Source organism: Cricetulus griseus, chromosome 3, assembly GCF_003668045.3.
Source record: "Cricetulus griseus strain 17A/GY chromosome 3, alternate assembly CriGri-PICRH-1.0, whole genome shotgun sequence".
NCBI lineage: Eukaryota > Metazoa > Chordata > Mammalia > Rodentia > Cricetidae > Cricetulus > Cricetulus griseus.
Window position 1 is genome coordinate 20771776 of NC_048596.1, and position 18864 is coordinate 20790639.

Sequence of the window (18864 nt, forward strand, 5' to 3'; positions counted from 1 at the left end):
AAACTATTCTTTTTGTTCTCTCTCTGTGTCTCTTTGTCTCTCTGTCTCTGTCTCTCTCTCCCCCTTTTCTTTTTCCGTGGCATCCTAAGTTCTAAAGTCTGAGTGTCTAAATTTCTGATGTGGTATATGGTGTCATCTACAAATGGGTTAAGACTCATCATAACTATTCCAAGATGCTCTCGGCCTGTGGGGCACAGGTTGGACAAGCCTAGAAAAGAAGGCTCATCTAAACGGCTAAGATACTAAATAATACTTCTTTCAATTTATATTAACACTGGGCAGTGGTGGCACACACCTTTAATGCCAGAGCTCCAGAGGCAGAAGCAGGTGTATCTCTGTGAGCTTGAGGCTAGCCTGGGTAAACTGCAGAACAGTTTAACTTCCCAGGTGGGAGTGGGGGCAGTAAGATGTCTGTCTAAACAGAACTACGGGAGATAACACCAGGTGGCTGAGAACCATCACAATGTTTCAGAGAAGAAAAAAGAGATACTTCGGATGACAGAGACCTAACATGTCAGCATGTAGCCTGACAGCCCTCATTTCATTGTGTGTCATTCCCTCCTGATAAAGCCCTCTGCATACCTGAGCTCCTCAAGATTGAACTCTGGGGTGACAAAGGCTCCAGTCATCCTGATTTCTTTCTACCATCTCCTGGCTTTCAGGCAGTGAGTGGGTGGACCTGACCCCAGTAATTGTTCCAATGATTTTAAAGCCATTTATATGAAAGCATTTAACTCACCTACGCAGAGACAGCAGCTATAGTGGATACACACCTTTATATTTTCCATGTCAAGCTAACGGGAAGGAAACTAACACTTATTACGGAGCTTGTTATGGTGCTAGGCATTGGGTTAGGCCTTTTTGCTAATGTACAGGGAAAGCAATCATTAATTTTAGAAATTACAGAAAACACCACAAAATTCTGGTCCTAAAATAACTAGGTGTCTTCCTTTGATCAGATAATAAAATTATGCGAGATTTTCTGCCTCTCTTTCTGTCTTCACCACTAAAAAGTTCATATTCAAATGCAGTGTTCAGTCATCAATGTCTGCTTCTCCCAAGTCCTGGCCTGTTCACCACGCTTCCTCCTTATAGGTTGCTATGATTTGTCACATTTAGAGTAGCTTGTCATATGTCTGACTTTTCTGCACATTGACTCAAACCCTTTTTAGACAATGTTACATATATCACATTAAAAGCAAATTACACTAGGTATGGTGGCAGAGACTGGTAATAGGACTGTTACAAGTTCAAGACCTGCCAGGGCCACATAGTGACTTCCAGCCAGCCTGAGCTGCAGCGAGTCCCTGTCTCAGAAACAGATAACAAAGTAAGTTCACAAGCATGTTCCAAGATTCCATTCAGTTTGACCTCATAATTATTTCACCATTAACCAGACATTTCCCTGCATTACCTCATGCTTTTCAATGACCACTTCATCGAAAACGTTGATATGTATATTGTCTTTTATTTTTGATAAAGTAGAGAAGCCATAATCATGTCCTGGTGAGCTGAAAACGAGAAAAGCACCCTTGAATGTTTAACTTTTTTTGTTTTTTTTTTTTTCAACATCCACATATTATCTAAGCACATCATTGATAAAGTCTAAGAAATTACCTATGATCTTTTCCTTTGTAAAGTTTAGACTTAGAAAAAAGCTATATATATGCCTTGAAGCCTGGCTTCTCCTTTTCATTAGAACAAATGTATGTATTATAATTAACCATATATTCCTCATAAAATGAAAATAAAAGAAGACAATGACACTGTCTTCTTTTTCGCCTGGAGATCATGTCAATCGAAATGAGTAAGCAGAGAAAGACAGTGCTTGGCACTGTATATCCTAAAGAGATGACTCAGCTGGGCGTTGGTGGTGCACGCCTTTAATCCCAGCACTCGGGAGGCAGAGGCAGGTGGATCTCTGTGAGTTCGAGGCCAGCCTGGTCTCCAGAGCGAGTGCCAGGATAGGCTCCAAAGCTATACAGAGAAACCCTGTCTCGAAAAACCAAAAAAAAAAAAAAAAAAAAAAAGAGAGAAGACTCATTGAGATGACCAAGAGTCCAGACAGTCCATTTTGGATTTACAATTCCCAGAGCAGCCGGTGATCACCACATTACACCAGTGTGTAACACCATTCTTTAGTCTTTAGTTCTGTGCAATGACTAATGTAAAACATGGGCATCGCCGTGGGGCTTAGCTTGTAGAAAAGTAGTTTGCCTCACTGAAGAAAATTCCTCCATTAGTTCCAGGAGGCCAGGCCAACTGAGATGTCCTGGCAGCAGATAAAAAGGAAATACTTGCCCGGGTTGATGGTGGCCCTGCCCATCATGCAGCCTTCCTGCTCCTGGTCTCTCTCTACAACTCTCCCTGCCTTTAAGAGACCTTTGTATCCCTGAGGTTCCCAAGGTAGAGCTTTGATGATGACAGCTCCCCATCCCAGGATGCCCACAACCTGAGGTTCTAGCTACTGGCTTCTGTGTGACAAGCAGCCCAGCCCCTTGTCTGGTAATATTTTTACTTCTTACTGTACAATTGCTACTGCTACTGATGTTGTTAAAGCCTTTTCTTGTTTTGTTTTGTTTTGAAGCAAGTACCCCTTCAGGGAGCCTCCAATGATGCCTATACTTTTCTGATAATGGGTGCTGGCCGTGACCACCGAAAAACACTATTTGAGTTCCTTGACGATTTTAAATTGAATACTCCTTATATTTCCAAGACATAAAATGAGCTAATTCTACTTTGTTCCTCTGAGGTTTCATTTCATGGTAGGAATGTCCAGGCCAAGGCAGGGGAGGCTATGTATATTTACAGCACTCTACTAGCACAAGACAGGACAGAAATCACTCACTTCAAGACACTTTTCAGTTTGTCCATTTGGTATACCTCTAATTACCAAGTCCTTTGCATTATCTTACATTATATAGTCTATTCAAACTTGCCTCAAATTTGCCACAATTCCTCCTCCAAAGTGAAACTCACTAATTATTCTTTATTTACTGTCACTAAACGTTACATTTCCATGTGGGCCTTTTTTCCCCTTTTCCAAGAATTGAACCCAGAGCCTCGTGCATACTAGGCAAATACTGTACCGCTCTACAGTCCTGCATATAGTTTTTATCATCAGAATGTCACAGGGAACAAGGAGTTAGAACAGAATCTTCTATTACAGACAACAAAAAAATCATAGTTGGATCCTTATGCAACTGTCATGGCACAGGTGTTGAGTTCACATGGGTCCATGGAAAGAAGACTCAGAGGCACCTTAAGAAGGACTTCAGCTTCTCTGGGAGAAGGGGAAGGGGCAGGATCTCTTGAGCTAATTGGGAGCATGAGGGTAGGGGAGAGGGAGCTGCCAGAATGAGAGGAGGAGAAGAGGAGGGAAGAGGAGGAAATGGAGGAGCAGGAAGGTTGAGTAGGGGAAGAATAGAGGAGAGCAGGATGAGAGATACCATAACAGAGGGAGCCATTATAGGTTCAAGGAGAGATCTGGCTCTAGGAGATCTCCAGAGATCTCCAAGGATGACACCAATTGACAATCTAGGCAATGGTGGAGAGGCTACCCTAAATGCCCTTCCCCTATAATGAGACTGATGACTGCCTTATATGCTATCCTAGAGCCCTTATCCAGTGGCTGATGGAAGCAGAGGCAAACACCCACAGACATACACTGAACACTCTGGAACCTAGTTGCAGAGAGGGAGGAGTGAAGAGCAAAGAGGTCGGGACCAGGCTGGTGAAACCCACAGAATCAGCTGGCCTGAACAAGGGAGAGCACATGGACCCCAGCACATGATGTCTGGGAGGCCAGCACGGGACTGATCCAGACCCCTCAACGTTGATGTCATGGAGGAGGCCTCGGCACTCTATGGGGCCCCTGGTAGTAGATCAGTATTTACCCCTGGCATAAGAAGGGATTTTGTGAGCCCATCCCATATGGAGGGATGCTCTCTCAGCATGGACACATGGGGGAGGGCCTAGGCCTTGGGCAGGATGATATGACAGACTTTGGGGAACCCCCATGGAGAGCCTTACCCTCCCTGGGGAGCAGAGGGAAGAATGAGATGGGGGTTGGTGGGGGGTTGGGAGGAGGAGAGAGAGAGGGAGAAGGGATTGACATGTGAAGCAGCCTTGTTTCTAATTTGAACTAATAAAAAAATAATCTCTTGGGAAAAAAAAAAAAAAAGAGTGACTTTGGCCTTTCTAGGTTGCAAGGGGATCCAGCCTCTAAGGACTGAACCACTTTCCCTTTGCCCAGAGCTTCTTTTATTGTTCTCCAATTTACACCTTAGCAAATTGATTTCTATAGCCTCAAAACATCCTGAGGAAGCTTCCAAAGGGACCATGCCAAGTACAAATTCTCCATTCAAGAAACCCACCAACCAAGTTTTGCATAGGCTTTGTATCCTTGGGCAACTCTCAGGCAAGATTCACATAGATAACAAGGGAAACAAAAGATATTTGCTAAACAAAGGATGGATTAGAGCTAGGTGCTAGCCCAGGGGGAATGCTGCCACAGGTGACTTACTGGTTCCCATGGCATTTTTGGCTTATCTCATAGAACCACAAATTTGTCAGTATTCTATGTTAGTATATTATTCTATTTAGTTTACTTACAAATTTATCTTTCTTACTGATCCTTTTTTGTTCTCCTAATCAGATTACTTTAATGTAGTGTATAAGGGCATACTGGCACGTGACTATAATCCAAGCACTCAGAGTGCTCAGGGAGAAGGAACAGGAATTCAAGGCCAGCCTCATCTATACAGTGAAGCCTAGGCCAGTCTGGGCTACATGGCAAGACCTTAACAAACAAATGACCCCAAAGAATAAACTCCAAACTCTAATGCATAAATTAATAATCCAAGTATTTTCAAACACACATGATCATCTATGCTACTTTACAAACTTTTCCAGCAAATACTTTTTCTTCCCACTCATCCTGCTCCCCCCCCCCCCCTTCACGCTTTCTCTCATATATCCTGGTAGGTGTCTGGTAGCTTTCACTTTGAGAAAGGAATCTTTGGTAAGGAAGCCCAGATAGCCTTCACAATGGTACCATAGAAAGCATGTAGGAATGTTATGACAGTTCTTCCGTGTTTCCATGTTTGTCAACATGGGAGCCAGATAAAACATATAAATAATATAAAATCGTATAAATAATCACATATAAATAATGATTATAATGTCATTGGTCTATGAAATGATACAAAATATTCATTAAAATGATACTACACTATAGGAATAAAAATTCAATTTTCCCACTCCTCAAAATCAAGTTATATTGTTAGACCCCCGAAAACTCAATTATTCGGGGTCCCAGGCCACGTTCGCGGTCACCCCAATCATCAGGCAGATTCGAGAGCTTGCTGCAAACTGCACGAGGCTTTATTGTAATTTAACGAGCTAATCCCATGTTAGCTCGGGTCTTTCACCCACCCGCCATGGCGGACAGCTAGAAAAGATGGTTTGAAGCCGCTGCGTACAGATCTTTATAGGGCAGTGTAAGGGGAGTGTCTAGGGGTACACACAGGCTCACGATTGGTGTGCCTCCAGGCTTGGAGGGCTTGCCCTGTGTTGATTGGTCAACTGGTTGTTATGGCTCATAGGCCCTCCCAGGGTGGTTGCTATGCTCTCTACGTCATTGCTGTGCGCTTGTCCGTAAAGCACACCCAGAGTCGTAAAGCATAGCGCCACCAGCTGACTTCTGATTGGCTCCTTGTCACGAGACAGGCATCTGACTTTCTAGTGACTAGGTCAAGGTCATAGAAGCACATGTTCGGCTGTTATGGCTGCCAAAAGGGAAGCTGATTCCTTCAATATTATTTGAAAAATGGACTCTCGATCATGAAGAAAACAGGTAAATGTGTGCCTAGCAGTAAAGCACAGCAATATCAGAGAAAGTAGACATCGAGTTTGACCTATTTCTATTGGGTCATGTGTGGGGTGCCTCTAGACAAACTTAGTTATGGGGTTATTCGAGCCCATATTCATTTTTTCCTCTTTGAAGTAACCAGAAACACGGGGACATGTTTCTTCTGGAAGTTGAAATCTGATTTATTAACTTTGATTAAAATGTCTTTTACATGCAGGAATCTTGTAGGGAATGTGATTTTACTCATTCTTAACAAAAATATAAGTAATCTAAAACATTAATATAAACCACTACAAGTTTTAAAGGAAGGAAAGCAAAGGATATCCGCTAATGATTAAGTACATACATGTTGTACAATCTTGATAGATGCAGAATTACTAGGCCCTGCCCTAAACCTACAAACTTAGAAACTGATAAGGTAGATTCAGACAGCTATGTTTAAGAAGCTGTCTAGGGGACTATAACAACACTGTTTGCAAAGACAAAAAAATAGTGTGTGTGTGTGGGGGGGAGGCAATAAAACAAGAAAGGGTTAAGTAACCATGGTGTTTTCACTCAATAGTAGACTATATAGAAGTTCAAATAAAGGGGGAAAAAGTGTCTTAGTCTATTTAATGCTGCAATTCCAGAACACCTGAGGCAAGGTAGCTTGTAAAGAATAGACTTTTCTCTTTAACAAGAGAAGCTGGGAAAACAGAACCTATGCACTATCTGCTACGGGTCTTCTTATAGCTCAAGAGAGAAACCCACCTCTACAAGCCCACCCCCCCTTTCTATAACGGTATTAATTCATTGATAAGGGCTGGTGAGTACTAGGACAATGAGGTACCATGTGTTCTATAATGATATCCTTGGAATTGAAACATTTCCATCCCAGAGGGAGGCTGCTTAAGACTTGCGCGGTAAACTACTCACAATCCTCAGGAAGTCCCTGAACCTTACTAGATATAAGCTGTGAGGACTGCTGAGGAGAGCAGACTCTGACCCATCCAGCTGCCTGCAGGTTCTGCAGAACACTCGGACTGCTGTTTTCCTGAGTCGGCATCCAGGCTGGGGTGGGTTTTCTGGTGAATCATGCATGCTTCTGTAAGCCCTCACCTATATATACTCTAGTCAGTAGCTACAAGTACACTCATTGATTGGTTTGCAAAGTTGGATTTTGGTAGAATTATTTCTTTGGCCTGTCATTGGTTCCTTATCTGGGGTGATCAGATCTTTATCTGTGCCTCCGTACATGAAGCCTCACACAACACTCCCTCCCAAGGAAGAGGTAGGCAGTTCCTGTCTCCACATGTACACTCACCCAAGCATACATGAGCATGCTCCCTCATCACAGAATTACTCTGACTGGAAACTGCAGGAAGATGGACTCCAACTTACATAAAATCTACTTTGATTTCTTCATTCCAGCACGGGTGAGATCCGCTCGCTGTGTTAGTTTGATATACAGTGTGTTGAAAGGAAACTTCAATGAAAGGGTGCACAGTATCCTGAAATGCAGAGTAAACACTGACTGGATTTTTGTGATACCTCACATGATGGAGAGAAGCAAAAGGTTGGGAGATTATTTGGCCACCGGTTTCCTTGCTTAGCCATTAATTTAATGAACATTTATTGGTCTTATTTGATGCCAGGCCCTCTTCAAAGATCCAAAGACAAATAGACTTTTTCCATAAAGTTTGCCAGGGAAAAATAAGCAGGAAAGCAAGTAAGTGCCGTAAGATGTGAGCAATACAGCAGGAGAACCAGTTAACTTGCAGCTGTGGGTTTCAGGAAAGGGTATGGGTGTGTTTCTGGGGTGAAGACCAGATGAGCATTACAAAGGAAATCCTGCTTGAGCTCAGGCTTTGAAACACTGCTATGCTTATCTGGCTAAGAGCATGGAGATGGGCGGAGGCCATTCCCAGCAAAAGGAACAACTACTGGATGTCAAGACAGCATGGCTGTGCAGTGGACAGACATGAGAACAGCTGGCAGAAAAAGAGCTAGACTACCTAACATTCTGTGTATGAATGAGGAGCTTATACCTTGTTCTATAGGGCCTGGGAGCAGAGAATGAGATGATATGAGTTACATTCATAAATGATACCTTTCTTTTGTTAAAGGAAAATAACTGAAATCTGAAGAATATAGATATGGAGAGACCACTTGGGAGCCAGATGCAACTGAGAACAATCAGCCAATATTGGACTTTATAAAATGTTAAATACCTCATTTAAGAAGTCACTTGAGGCTACGAATTTGATTGCTTCTTGATGTCTGCGATGAACCATGGATGACCTCGAGTAAGTAGCCATACCCAAAGTTCTTCAGGAAAAACAACATGGAGACATAGTTTTAACATTAGTGATGGTAAACATGAGGATTACCCTGGGCCTTACAGAGTTTTTTGTTTTGTTTTGTTTTGTTTTGTTTTGTTTTGTTTTGTCATATCATGTTGGCAGTTATCACTGCTTTGGGGAAGTGGCTTTTAACTGCTGAAATACAGGCTGGATCTAGTCTGTGGTAACCTGCCCCCTGATTTTCAGCACCAAGGGGAAAATGAGCCAAGAGATATTTGGGGAATATAGCCTTCCTACTTTGTTTTTGGTGTTAGAAAATTTTCTTCTGCAGAATGATAGCTATAGAAAATAACAGCAATTTTATGTCCTTTCTCCACAAACAGTCTTAAGATTTGCATTGGTTGGTTGTGAAAATAATTAGTTGTGTCAAGGAATAAGGGTGTGGTTCATAAAACAAAGTCCAAAACCTTTAAAAGGTTTTAAATACAAATTAACAGCCAGTAAGAAAAATGTCTGTTTTTCACAGATAGAATCCATGGGTTGTATTAAGCTGAAAGAAAACAAGCAGAATACCTACCTATATGGTAAACAAGGAAGAGGAAATACATGATATTCCTGGGGCATTTGGGTAGTAATATTCATATTTATCAACCACCCTTGACCCTAAATATTTAGGATACATTTAATGAAATCAGTACTTAATATTTACAAGGCCTTACTTTGACCAGCCTTTAGTAGGTAATGTCTATTTTGGTCCCACGAAATGCAAATAAAATACACTCAGTGCATACAGGAAAGATAGGTGAAGTCCCACTTTGGTAGTTACCTACAGACACTAAGCAGAACAGGCTGTACTTGCAGTGACTCTGACCACACGGGCCTTTCCACATTTGAAAACTTCCTGAAGTCCCATCTACTTTCCCATCTTTCTGCTTCCGACACTCAGGGCCCACCCCTGTGACGGCGACTGAAGTGGCTGGCCACAGAAACTTCAAAAACTCACAGTAGGCAACAGGAAAAAGAATTCACTTGGTGGCATGGAAGATGTGGCAAATACCTCCACAGCATACACTAAGGTTACTTTGGGAATCTCACACCCCCGAAATGTTTTACTTTGCCTCTGAGCTACTACAGAAACCTTTAATATGTGATATCGAGAATAGGTTTGACTAACCAAATGAGGGGTTAAACGCTTACTCATTTTATGCATGTGATTTGTATGTAAGGGTGTGTGTGTGTGTGTGTGTGTGTGTGTGTGTGTGTGTGTGTGTGTAGACATTAAAACCACAGCATTGCACGTGCTAGGCAAGTGCTCTATCAATAAGCTACATCTCCAGGCATTATGCACTAAAACATTAGTGAAATGCACGGTTTCACAGATGAAGTAATAACGATGTTTAGTACATTGAAGGGAGATCTTCTGCAACTGCAGACATTGGAGCCCATTACCTTACCTATGAGATATTTTTTTTCTGGTAGGAATGTTGTAGGCCCTCAGGATCCTGACCAGAATCTTGATATCTCCGTCAGAGACAGTCTGTGCTGTGACTTTCCTTCTTTCTTTCCTCTGAGGCTTTAGCTTCCTTCGTGGTTCAATGAACTTACAAATCACATCCGTCAACTGGCTAAAGAGTAAAAAGTGATCAGCTCTCTATATACAAAATAACACTTTTAAATATACTTATGTTCTCTTTAGGTTTGGGCGGAACATTCTATAGATGTCTGCTAATCCTGGCACATGAGCTAGCTTGTTGGAGCCCATTCCCTATGGTGGGATGCCATGCTCAGCCTTAATGCATGGGAGAGGGGCTTGGTCCTACTCCAACTTAATGTGCCAGACTTTATTGACTCCTCATGGGAGCCCTTCCCTGTGAGGAGGAGTGGATGGGGGGGGGGTGCAGGCTGAGGGGGGCAGGAGGAGGAGTGGGAGGGAGAACTGAGGTTGGAATATAAAATGAAACTTTAAAAACTAAATAAATCATAAGAAAGAAATTAGGGAGACTAAAGATCTGGTAAATACATCATGACTCAAAAACAAACAAACAAATAAATACACTATGGTTTAAAATAATTGCTAATAATGTCATTATTCTGAACCATATTGTGTCCATTATGGAAGAGGACAGAGCTATTTTCAACCCCAAGTAGACATCATTCCCCGAGCCTGGAGAGGAAGCAGTGGTAGTTCCATCAGGCTGGGAGGGCATATAATTGCACCAGATCTTTGGTTGCACACTCTAAAGAGAAACCCAAAGCAGTAAGATAAAGCCATAAAACATTTATCTTTCACCACAACTATTATTATGTTTAAAAGCAAGGAGTCTCTTGAAAATGAGTGACTATCCCAGTAGTCTCATTTGCCCTGAATCAGATATTTGCCCATGCTAACAACCTAAATCCACAGAATTATAGTTGGATAGTCATAGCAGTTTCTGCTCAAGGTCTGAAAATACAAGGCAGTGGATTTCAGTATCCCACAGCAACCAGAACCTTACTGGTGATTCTGGGAATTTGCATGCAGCCTCTGGAGGGGATTAGACTCTGTCCGGACTCTCCCTTTGGGCTTCACAATGGGTGCTGGAGAATGGCGATAACCCAGTAAGGCTCTATCACCTGCCCCTGTGCAGCTCAGTGCCCTCACACCACTGAGTCGGTGTGGGATATTGAGTTGCACTGTGAAACCCCAAGAATGTGTTAATAAAATCAACCTTAGAGCCGGGCAGTGGTGGTTCATGCCTTTAATCCCAGCACTCGGGAGGCAGAGGCAGGTGGATCTGTGTGAGTTCGAGATGGTAGTTAAAACATCCATTAAGCCAACAACAACACTGAGGAGTCTGGGGTTTGCAGACGGAGGGGATGGGGTTATTGTGTTGCTACCAACCCTGGCTCATCTAGAAGCAGTCTTCCAAGAAAACCTCAGAACAACAAAAGAAATGGGACAGAGATGTTCTTTTCTTTTTCTATCTTGCCCTAGACCACCCAAAATAGAGAGAAAAGCCAACCTCCTCTAAAGTACTGTACAACTACAATAATGTCAGGTAAATGACCTAAAGTGGCCAAATGTGTTTTCTCACCAAACATTACTCTACATTCTGAAACTGCAGTGTTATGGGATACTTGATAGCACTGTGACACCCTGAGACTATGTTAGTAAAATTAGCCTTGAATAAGGGGGTGGGGCCAGTGACTATCAGAATGGAATTAGCTACAGGGAATCCAGGAATATGGATAGAGAAGATGCACAGGAAGGAGTAGGGAGGGACTTAAAAATATCGCGCTCTTTAATCTAGGAAGTGGGGAGAAAACGTCAATTGGCGGCTCCTCTGCCGTTTCTTTGACCTGTTAGGTTTTCACCCCAACACTTGACTCCCAAGTCTTCATTGGTAATAGAACAGCTTAGATAAACACACCATCTGGCATCCACTGCGTGACCAGCCACCACTTCTGCTGCCACAGCTTCTCCCAGCCCCACCCCCAGCCCTCCCTGCAGGTCATGGACTTTTCCCTTCATGGTCCCCCTGTTTCTGCTCCACAGACAGAGGCCACACCCACCAGCCACATGAAACCCATTTGCACTACAACACCAGCTTGGGCTTCTGCTGCCACTAATCCTCTACAGGTGCACACTAGACACTTCTGCAGAGCAGCCACTCACTCCAGCACCCACTGTGCCAGCCTGCTGGCTGGACAGCCTGCTGCACCCTCCCCCCGCCCCCCCCCAGAGTCCCAGGTACCACCACTGCATCTGGCTGCCCCACGCAGCTCTGCCATCACGGCTGCTGCTGCTGCTGTGGACAAACTGAAAAGTTACCGGAACTGGCGAGACACTGGTAAGTCCTTAAGGGAGAGTTAAGTAATATTGACTCTCTCCCAAATTAAGAATGAAGAAGATCACAATGCAGGTAATTAGGACTATATAGTGCCACAATGGGTGGCTTGAAAATAAAAAAATAAAAAAATAAATAAATGAATAACTGACTTAGCTGGGATTGACATAACGTCAGTTGAAATTACTACCAGTTTGGCAATTCATATTTTTATCCTTTAAAAAGTGTTTTGGTCACTGTGCCAATATAAAAAAAAATTGATAAGATACGAGGCCTAGAAAGACCTGCTAATGCAAATAAGAAAATATTCAGACACAGACAGGAATTTAGACCAGAGCCTACCATACCACCGCATGTTGAAACTGAAGAGGAGTGACCCAAGGTTGTTAGAAAACCAATCTTAGTTTATCCAATTACTATACAAGAATGACCAGCAGATAATAGGCACCCCCAACATTACGCAGAAGTTTCCTCAATCTATAATTTACCATTGTGTGGTTGGTATCTTACTAGCTGACTCAGATACAGATACTTTAGAAAAAAATGTTTGATGAAGTGAAGAGAATTTTGTTGGGGATTACAAATTACTCCTGAAAAAACACAAAGATCCTATTAATTACCTAGGATATAAAATAGATTTACAGAAAATTCAACCACAGAAAGCACAAGCCAGGAGAGATCAATTATGAATTCTTCATTAATTTTCAAATTTTTCTGGGAGATACTAAGTGGCTATGGCCCACAGTTGGATTAACAAGAAGTAAGTAACTTATGTCAAAACTTACAAGGTGATAAGGACTTAAATAGTCCAGGAAAACTATCAGCTGAGGCAGAGAGAAAATTAGTTCTGGATGCACATGTGGTCTCTTGAATCCAGAGCTTGATTGTATTCTGGTTATTTTACTTTCTACTCATTTTCCCATAGGAATTTCTTATGCAGAGAGAAGATAACATCTTAGAATGGATATTTTTGCTACACAGAGTAAAAAAAAAATAAAGATCTATGTAGAAAGGTTTCTGAATTGACTCTGAAAGGAAAATCGAGACTTCCTCAATTAGCAGGAATAGACCCAACAGAAATTGTAGTATTTTTTAACTAATGCTGAAATTTCCTCATTATGGGCAAAAAGTGAGCATTGGCAAAGTGATGTTTTTGGGAGAGATCAACAACAAATATCCCCCGGAAAACTCAGGTATCCGGAGTCCCAGGCCATGACTGCGGTCACCCCAATCACCAGGCGGATTCGAGAGCTTGCTGCAAACTGCACGAGGCTTTATTGTAATTTAACAAGCTAACCCATGTTAGCTCGGGTCTTTCACCCATCCGCCATGGCGGATGGCTAGAAAAGACGGCTCCTAGGGCCTCCCAAGAGATCTTATAGGACAGCGTAAGGGGAGTGTCTAGGGGTACACACAGGCTCAGGGTTGGTGTGCCTCCAGGCTTGGAGGGCTTGCCCTGTGTTGATTGGTCAACTGGTTGTTATGGCCCATAGGCCCTCCCAGGGTGGTTGCTATGCTTTGTGCGTCATTGCTGTGTGCTTGTCTGTAAAGCACACCCAGAGTCATAAAGCATAGCACCACCAGCTAACTTCTGATTGGTTCCTTGTCACGAGGCAGGCATCTGACTTTCTAGTGACTAACTTCTGATGGGTTCCTTGTCACGAGACAGGCATCTGACCTCTAAGTGACCAAGGCAGGTTTATGGCAAGCATGTGTTCGGCTGTTATGGCTGCCAAAAGGGGAGCAGGTCCCTTCAAGATACTTCAGTATATAAAAAGAAATAATTGGATTCTCCCTCATATAATAAAGGGGATACCAATTTATGGAGCTCTTACATTCTATACTGATAAAAATAAATCAGGAAAGGCAGGTTATAAATCAGGAAAATTAAGTAAAATGGCTCAAAGCCCTTAAGATTCAGTTTAAACATCCATGGGAGAATTCCTACTGGGCTACACCTGGTCTGGCTCCAGAGTGCAAGCACCTAGCCCTAATCCATCTTTTGTTTAGCAGACACCTTTTGTTTCCTTTCTGCCCTATATGTGAATCTTGCCTGAGAGTTCCCCAAAGGTGCAAAGCCTAAGCAAAACTTGATTAGAAAACTGAAAACTGTGGTATTTTCTTATGGAGAATTTGCACTTGGCATTGTCCCTTCGGAAGCTTTCTCAGGGTGTTTTGAGGATATGAAAATCAACTTTTTAAGGTGTAAATTAGGGAGCAATAAAAGAGGCCCTTGGCTAAGGAAAGCGAATCAGTCCTTAGAGAGGGATCCTCCTTGCAGTTGAAAAGGCCCAGTTCATTCTTAAGGTGCCTCTGAGTCTTCTTTCCCTGGACCCGCATGAACCCACACCCCTATCACAACAAAAATGAGAATTATATGCTATTTTCATGGTATTATTAGATTTTTCAGAATCTTAATGAAAGGTTCAGGCATTGTACTGGCCTGCCCCTGTTACCTGGTAGAACAGGCAGTACCCTGGTCAGCCCAAGGTTCCATGGGAACTAAGTCTGCACGCAGGTGCAGAGGACCCCTTTAAAAGACAAGTCTCTGCCCCTTTATGCTCTCTGTTCCCTCTCTCTGTTTCCCCGCTCTGCTTTGTCTGCTTTCTCTCTACTCTGTCTCCCACCTATGCTCTCCCTATGGCGACCCACCATGGCGGTCAGCCACTTACCCCTGTTCCTCTTCTCTTAGTCTCCCTACTCTGCCGGGCCATATAATAAACATGTCTTATGTCTCATGTCTCAGCATTTCTCCCTTTTCTTCTTTTTAAACAAAACAATAACACTTTTAACATAGTTACTGTCCTTCAATATGAAGAAAGAGTTGTATGTATGGACACCATAAACTTATTCCAGATAATTCAGAAATAATTTTGTTATTTATTCAATTACAACAAATAATCAGAAATAGAAATAACTTCTGTATATAACACATATCAGATCTCAAATGGTCTACCAGGCCCTCCAGCACAAGGTAATGATGAAATTAATCAGCTATTGGTAGGAAATGCGCTAGAAGCCCTAGAATTTCATAATAAACACCATGTTAATAGCAAAGATTTGAAGACAGATTCTTCTACCATTTGACAACAAGCCAAGGAAACTATAAGGAAATGTCCTATTTGTTCTCTGTGTAACCAAACTCTACTACCTGCAGGGAGTAACCCAAAGGGTATTCAAAAAATGAAATTTAGCAAATGGATGTGTTTCATTTTGCAGAGTTTGGAAAATTAAAGTGTGTGCACCATACCATAGATACATACTCAGGACTTCAATGGGCAATTGTTTTAAGATCTGAAAAGGCTGACTCTGCAATTACACATTTATTAGAAGTTATGGCAATTATGAGAATACCTGTACAAATTAAGAGTAACAGTGCTCTAGCACTGTTTTTGAATGTTACAACATAAAGCATGTTATAGGTATACCACACAATCTTACAGGACAAGCAGTTACAGAAAGATCTAATCCCACTTTAAAGGATATGCTTAATAAATAGTAAGGGGTAATAATGAAGACCCCCACCCCCAGAGATAGATTGCATAGTACTTTAATAACTTCATTATTTTTTAAACACTAACGAGAAAGGAATGACAGTTGTGGAGAGACATTGGAAAATAGAAAAAAATAAAAGACTTGCTGAATTAAATCAACCTGTATATTTTAAAGATGTGTTGATGTCAGAATGGAAACCCAGATATGTATTATGTTGGGGGAGAGGTTTTGCTTTTGCTTCCACAGCAAATGAAAAGCTATGGATTTCTTAAAAATTAATAAAGATCAAATTTGACTGGGAGAAGGACCCTGAAAATCTTAGCTTCAGCTATAAAGGAAGAAACCAAGAAAAAAGGTGACATGTAAGCTGATCCCTTGACATGGGGATGGCTTTGAGAATGGAGGAGATAGGATAAATCTTGTTGGCTACAGAGTCCTCATGACTTATTATTAAATGCCATCCTTTCATATGGCATGAATGGAGATTTATTTTGCAGTTTGGTTATGCAGTCCAAAGGGGCTTATAAAGTGGACAGATGCTTTTTTACCTCAAACATAGCCCAGGTGAACCAGCCTCTCAGAATGTCTCTATTGAAGTTTCCTCAAAAATCTGCATCCAGACAAGGATGGCTAGCTGAGATGGTCCAGCCTCACATATGTCTCCAGTCAGGACTTCAGATAAGCCCTGCACTTTTCCATCACACAGAGATTGAACAACAAATGACACAGCTAGCTCTCTCAAAACATGACCATTATCCCAATTTTCTCAGGGTCCCCTAAAGATGTTGTAGCCCCCCCAGACAACAGGAAGTAATTTTAAGAGCATGATGCCCACATTCCAGAGAGGTGGGGTGGGTGGTTTTTGGTTGTTCAGTGGGTTATGTATGTTTGACATTGTTTAGGGGAGTTAGTTCAAAGTTGTTATTGATCATGGTCAGGGAGAAAACTAAACAAAGGAAGTTGGATTAAGGGATTTTTTCCTTCCTTCCTTCCTTCCTTCCTTCCTTCCTTCCTTCCTTCCTTCCTTCCTTTCTTTCTTTCTCTTCTCCCTCCCTCTCTCCCTCTCCCGCCTCTCTTTTTCCACTATCTTTCTTTCTTTCATTTATGTGGGGAAAAAGGGAATATATAGGAATGATAAGATAAAAGGGTAGATTAGCTGGGCGTTGGTGGCGCACGCCTTTAATTCCAGCACTCAGGAGGCAGAGGCAGGCGAATCTCTGTGAGTTTGAGGCCAGCCTGGTTTTCAGAGCGAGTGCCAGGATAGGCTCCAAAGCTACACAGAGAAACCCTGTCTCAAAAAACAAAAAAAACAGAAAACAAAACAAAACAAAACAAAACAAAAAGGGTAGATTACTGAATCTACTAAAAGCAACTACTAGTCTCAAATATTTTTCATTGGTATAGATTTTTGTATACTGATACAAATTTAAGGTTATTTTTGTCACAGCATACTACATATGTGTTTCTACTCTTGTTTAAAGTATTGTACCTAAGCCGCTCATTTAAAAATGTAATGTAAAAGTCCTAGTCCTTGAAAGCTATTATTACAAACTGTTTAGGATAATTAAGAAATGTAGGTTATAGGCAAACATTAGTGCACGCCTTTAATCCCAGCACTCAGGGAGGCAGAGTCAGGTGAGTCTTTCTGAGTTCTAGGCCAGTCTGGTCTACAGAGTGAGTTCCTGGACAGCCACAGCTACATAGAGAAATCCTGTTTCAAAAAAAACAGAACAAAACAAAAAAAAAATAGGAAATAAATAAATTAATGCAGGTTAGTAGTTAGTCATCTATTAACAATCAAACTTATACTTATGTTAGGTATGTTTTCAAGGTCGAATATATATTTTTAGATAGACAGGTGATCCTCAAAAACATCAGAGATCTTCAGAATATGGCATATAAGATGTTTTAATAACATAAGGTTTTTCATGACAGTGAGACATGTCTCCTCCTGGCAGCACCAATTTACTTCAAAAAAAGAATGATGGGTGCTGAGGAATCTTCATATAGAGTTTGTTTTCACTGTGGCAAAGTTAGCCACTGGGCAGGAAAATGCCCTTGCCTTGATTTCTGACAGTATGCTGTCCAAATTGCACAAGCAGGACACAAAAGAAGGCAACTGATGGACTTTTTGAGACAAGGTAGGACAGTTCTTCAAATCCCTACTTCACAGATAGTCAGATATTCTAGACCTGCAGGCTAAAGATACATGCCTTTCTCTGTTATTTCTGTATTTTTGGAAGTTGTTTGCACTGCACTTCCTATTTACTCAGGTAATATTTTATCCTTCTTGGGGCTCTGATGGGGGTGAATACAATATTTATACCATTTTCTTTGTTGCCAAATTAAGAAAAGAAATCTAGCGAAAAAGCTGTAAAGTTTATAAGGTTTAGAGACATCAAAGCTTAAGTTGTTATTCTAAGAAAATGGCTTAAGGTCTAAAAGGATATTTTTGACTGGTAATACAAGTTATGATAGAAAGTGATTTAGATATAAAATTTTGGATTCATCAAGATAGACTAGATATAATAGAGTAATTTATCTGTATTTGCCAAATACAAGTGGACTAGACATTGTGAATATAATTCTTACCTGATAATTGTTTTTATTTTATATGGTTTTACTGTATTAGAGCTAAAACCTTTCCTTTTTATTTAGACAATACTAAATACTTGTTCTTATTGTATATAGTTTTACTGTATTAGAGTTAAATCCTTTCCTTTTCATTTAGACAATACTTGGTAATTGTTCTTATTGTATATAGTCTTACCGTGCCAGAGTTAAAACCTTTCCTTTTTATTTAGATTAAAAGGGGGAAATGTTGTGGGATATTTGATCACACTGTGACACTCTGAGACTGTGTTAATAAAGTTAACTTTGGATGGGGGGTGGGAGCCAGTGACTATCTGACCGGAATTAGTCATAGAGAAGACTGGAATATGGATAGAGAAGATGCAGAGGAAGGAGTAGGAGGAACTTAGAGATTTCAGTCTCTTTGCTGTGGAATGTGTGGAGGGAAGGTCAACTAGTGGCTCCTCCCCTGTTTCTTTGATCTGCTAGGTTTTCACCCTGATATTTAGATAATAGAATAACTTAGATAAACACATCACTGCAGTCTAGACATGTGACATAATTTTTAGAAAATACAGAGAACCCAGAGGATTCTGAAGATAGTAGTTAAGGCTTTACTTTCACATTTAGGAATTCTAAAGTACCTGGTAGATACAATTTCTTCATAGTCAGCCACAATATCTGACAAGTTAAATTTGCTGACTTTGATGATTCTTTTCATTATCAAACTTCTCACCTAAGGAAAAACCCAGAAGTTAAAAGAAGAGGAGTGTTTCTGTTTTAAGGCTATTGTTTACAATGCTTCTGGTGCGCTGTG

General features: G+C 41.3%; 1 protein-coding gene across 2 annotated transcripts in view; it reads right to left on the bottom strand.

Annotated features, from left to right (window-relative positions):
* Cc2d2b (coiled-coil and C2 domain containing 2B) overlaps positions 1 to 18864 on the bottom strand; it is an 88170-nt gene that overhangs the window by 23822 nt on the left and 45484 nt on the right. For both annotated transcript variants that reach the window (XM_035441837.1, XM_027407355.2), the window contains 5 exons: positions 18692 to 18783; positions 9609 to 9779; positions 8083 to 8179; positions 7253 to 7362; positions 1415 to 1511 (listed from right to left, as the gene is read on the bottom strand). In XM_035441837.1, the coding sequence (XP_035297728.1) occupies positions 1415 to 1511; positions 7253 to 7362; positions 8083 to 8179; positions 9609 to 9779; positions 18692 to 18783 (567 nt within the window). The remainder of the gene's footprint in view (positions 1 to 1414; positions 1512 to 7252; positions 7363 to 8082; positions 8180 to 9608; positions 9780 to 18691; positions 18784 to 18864) is intronic.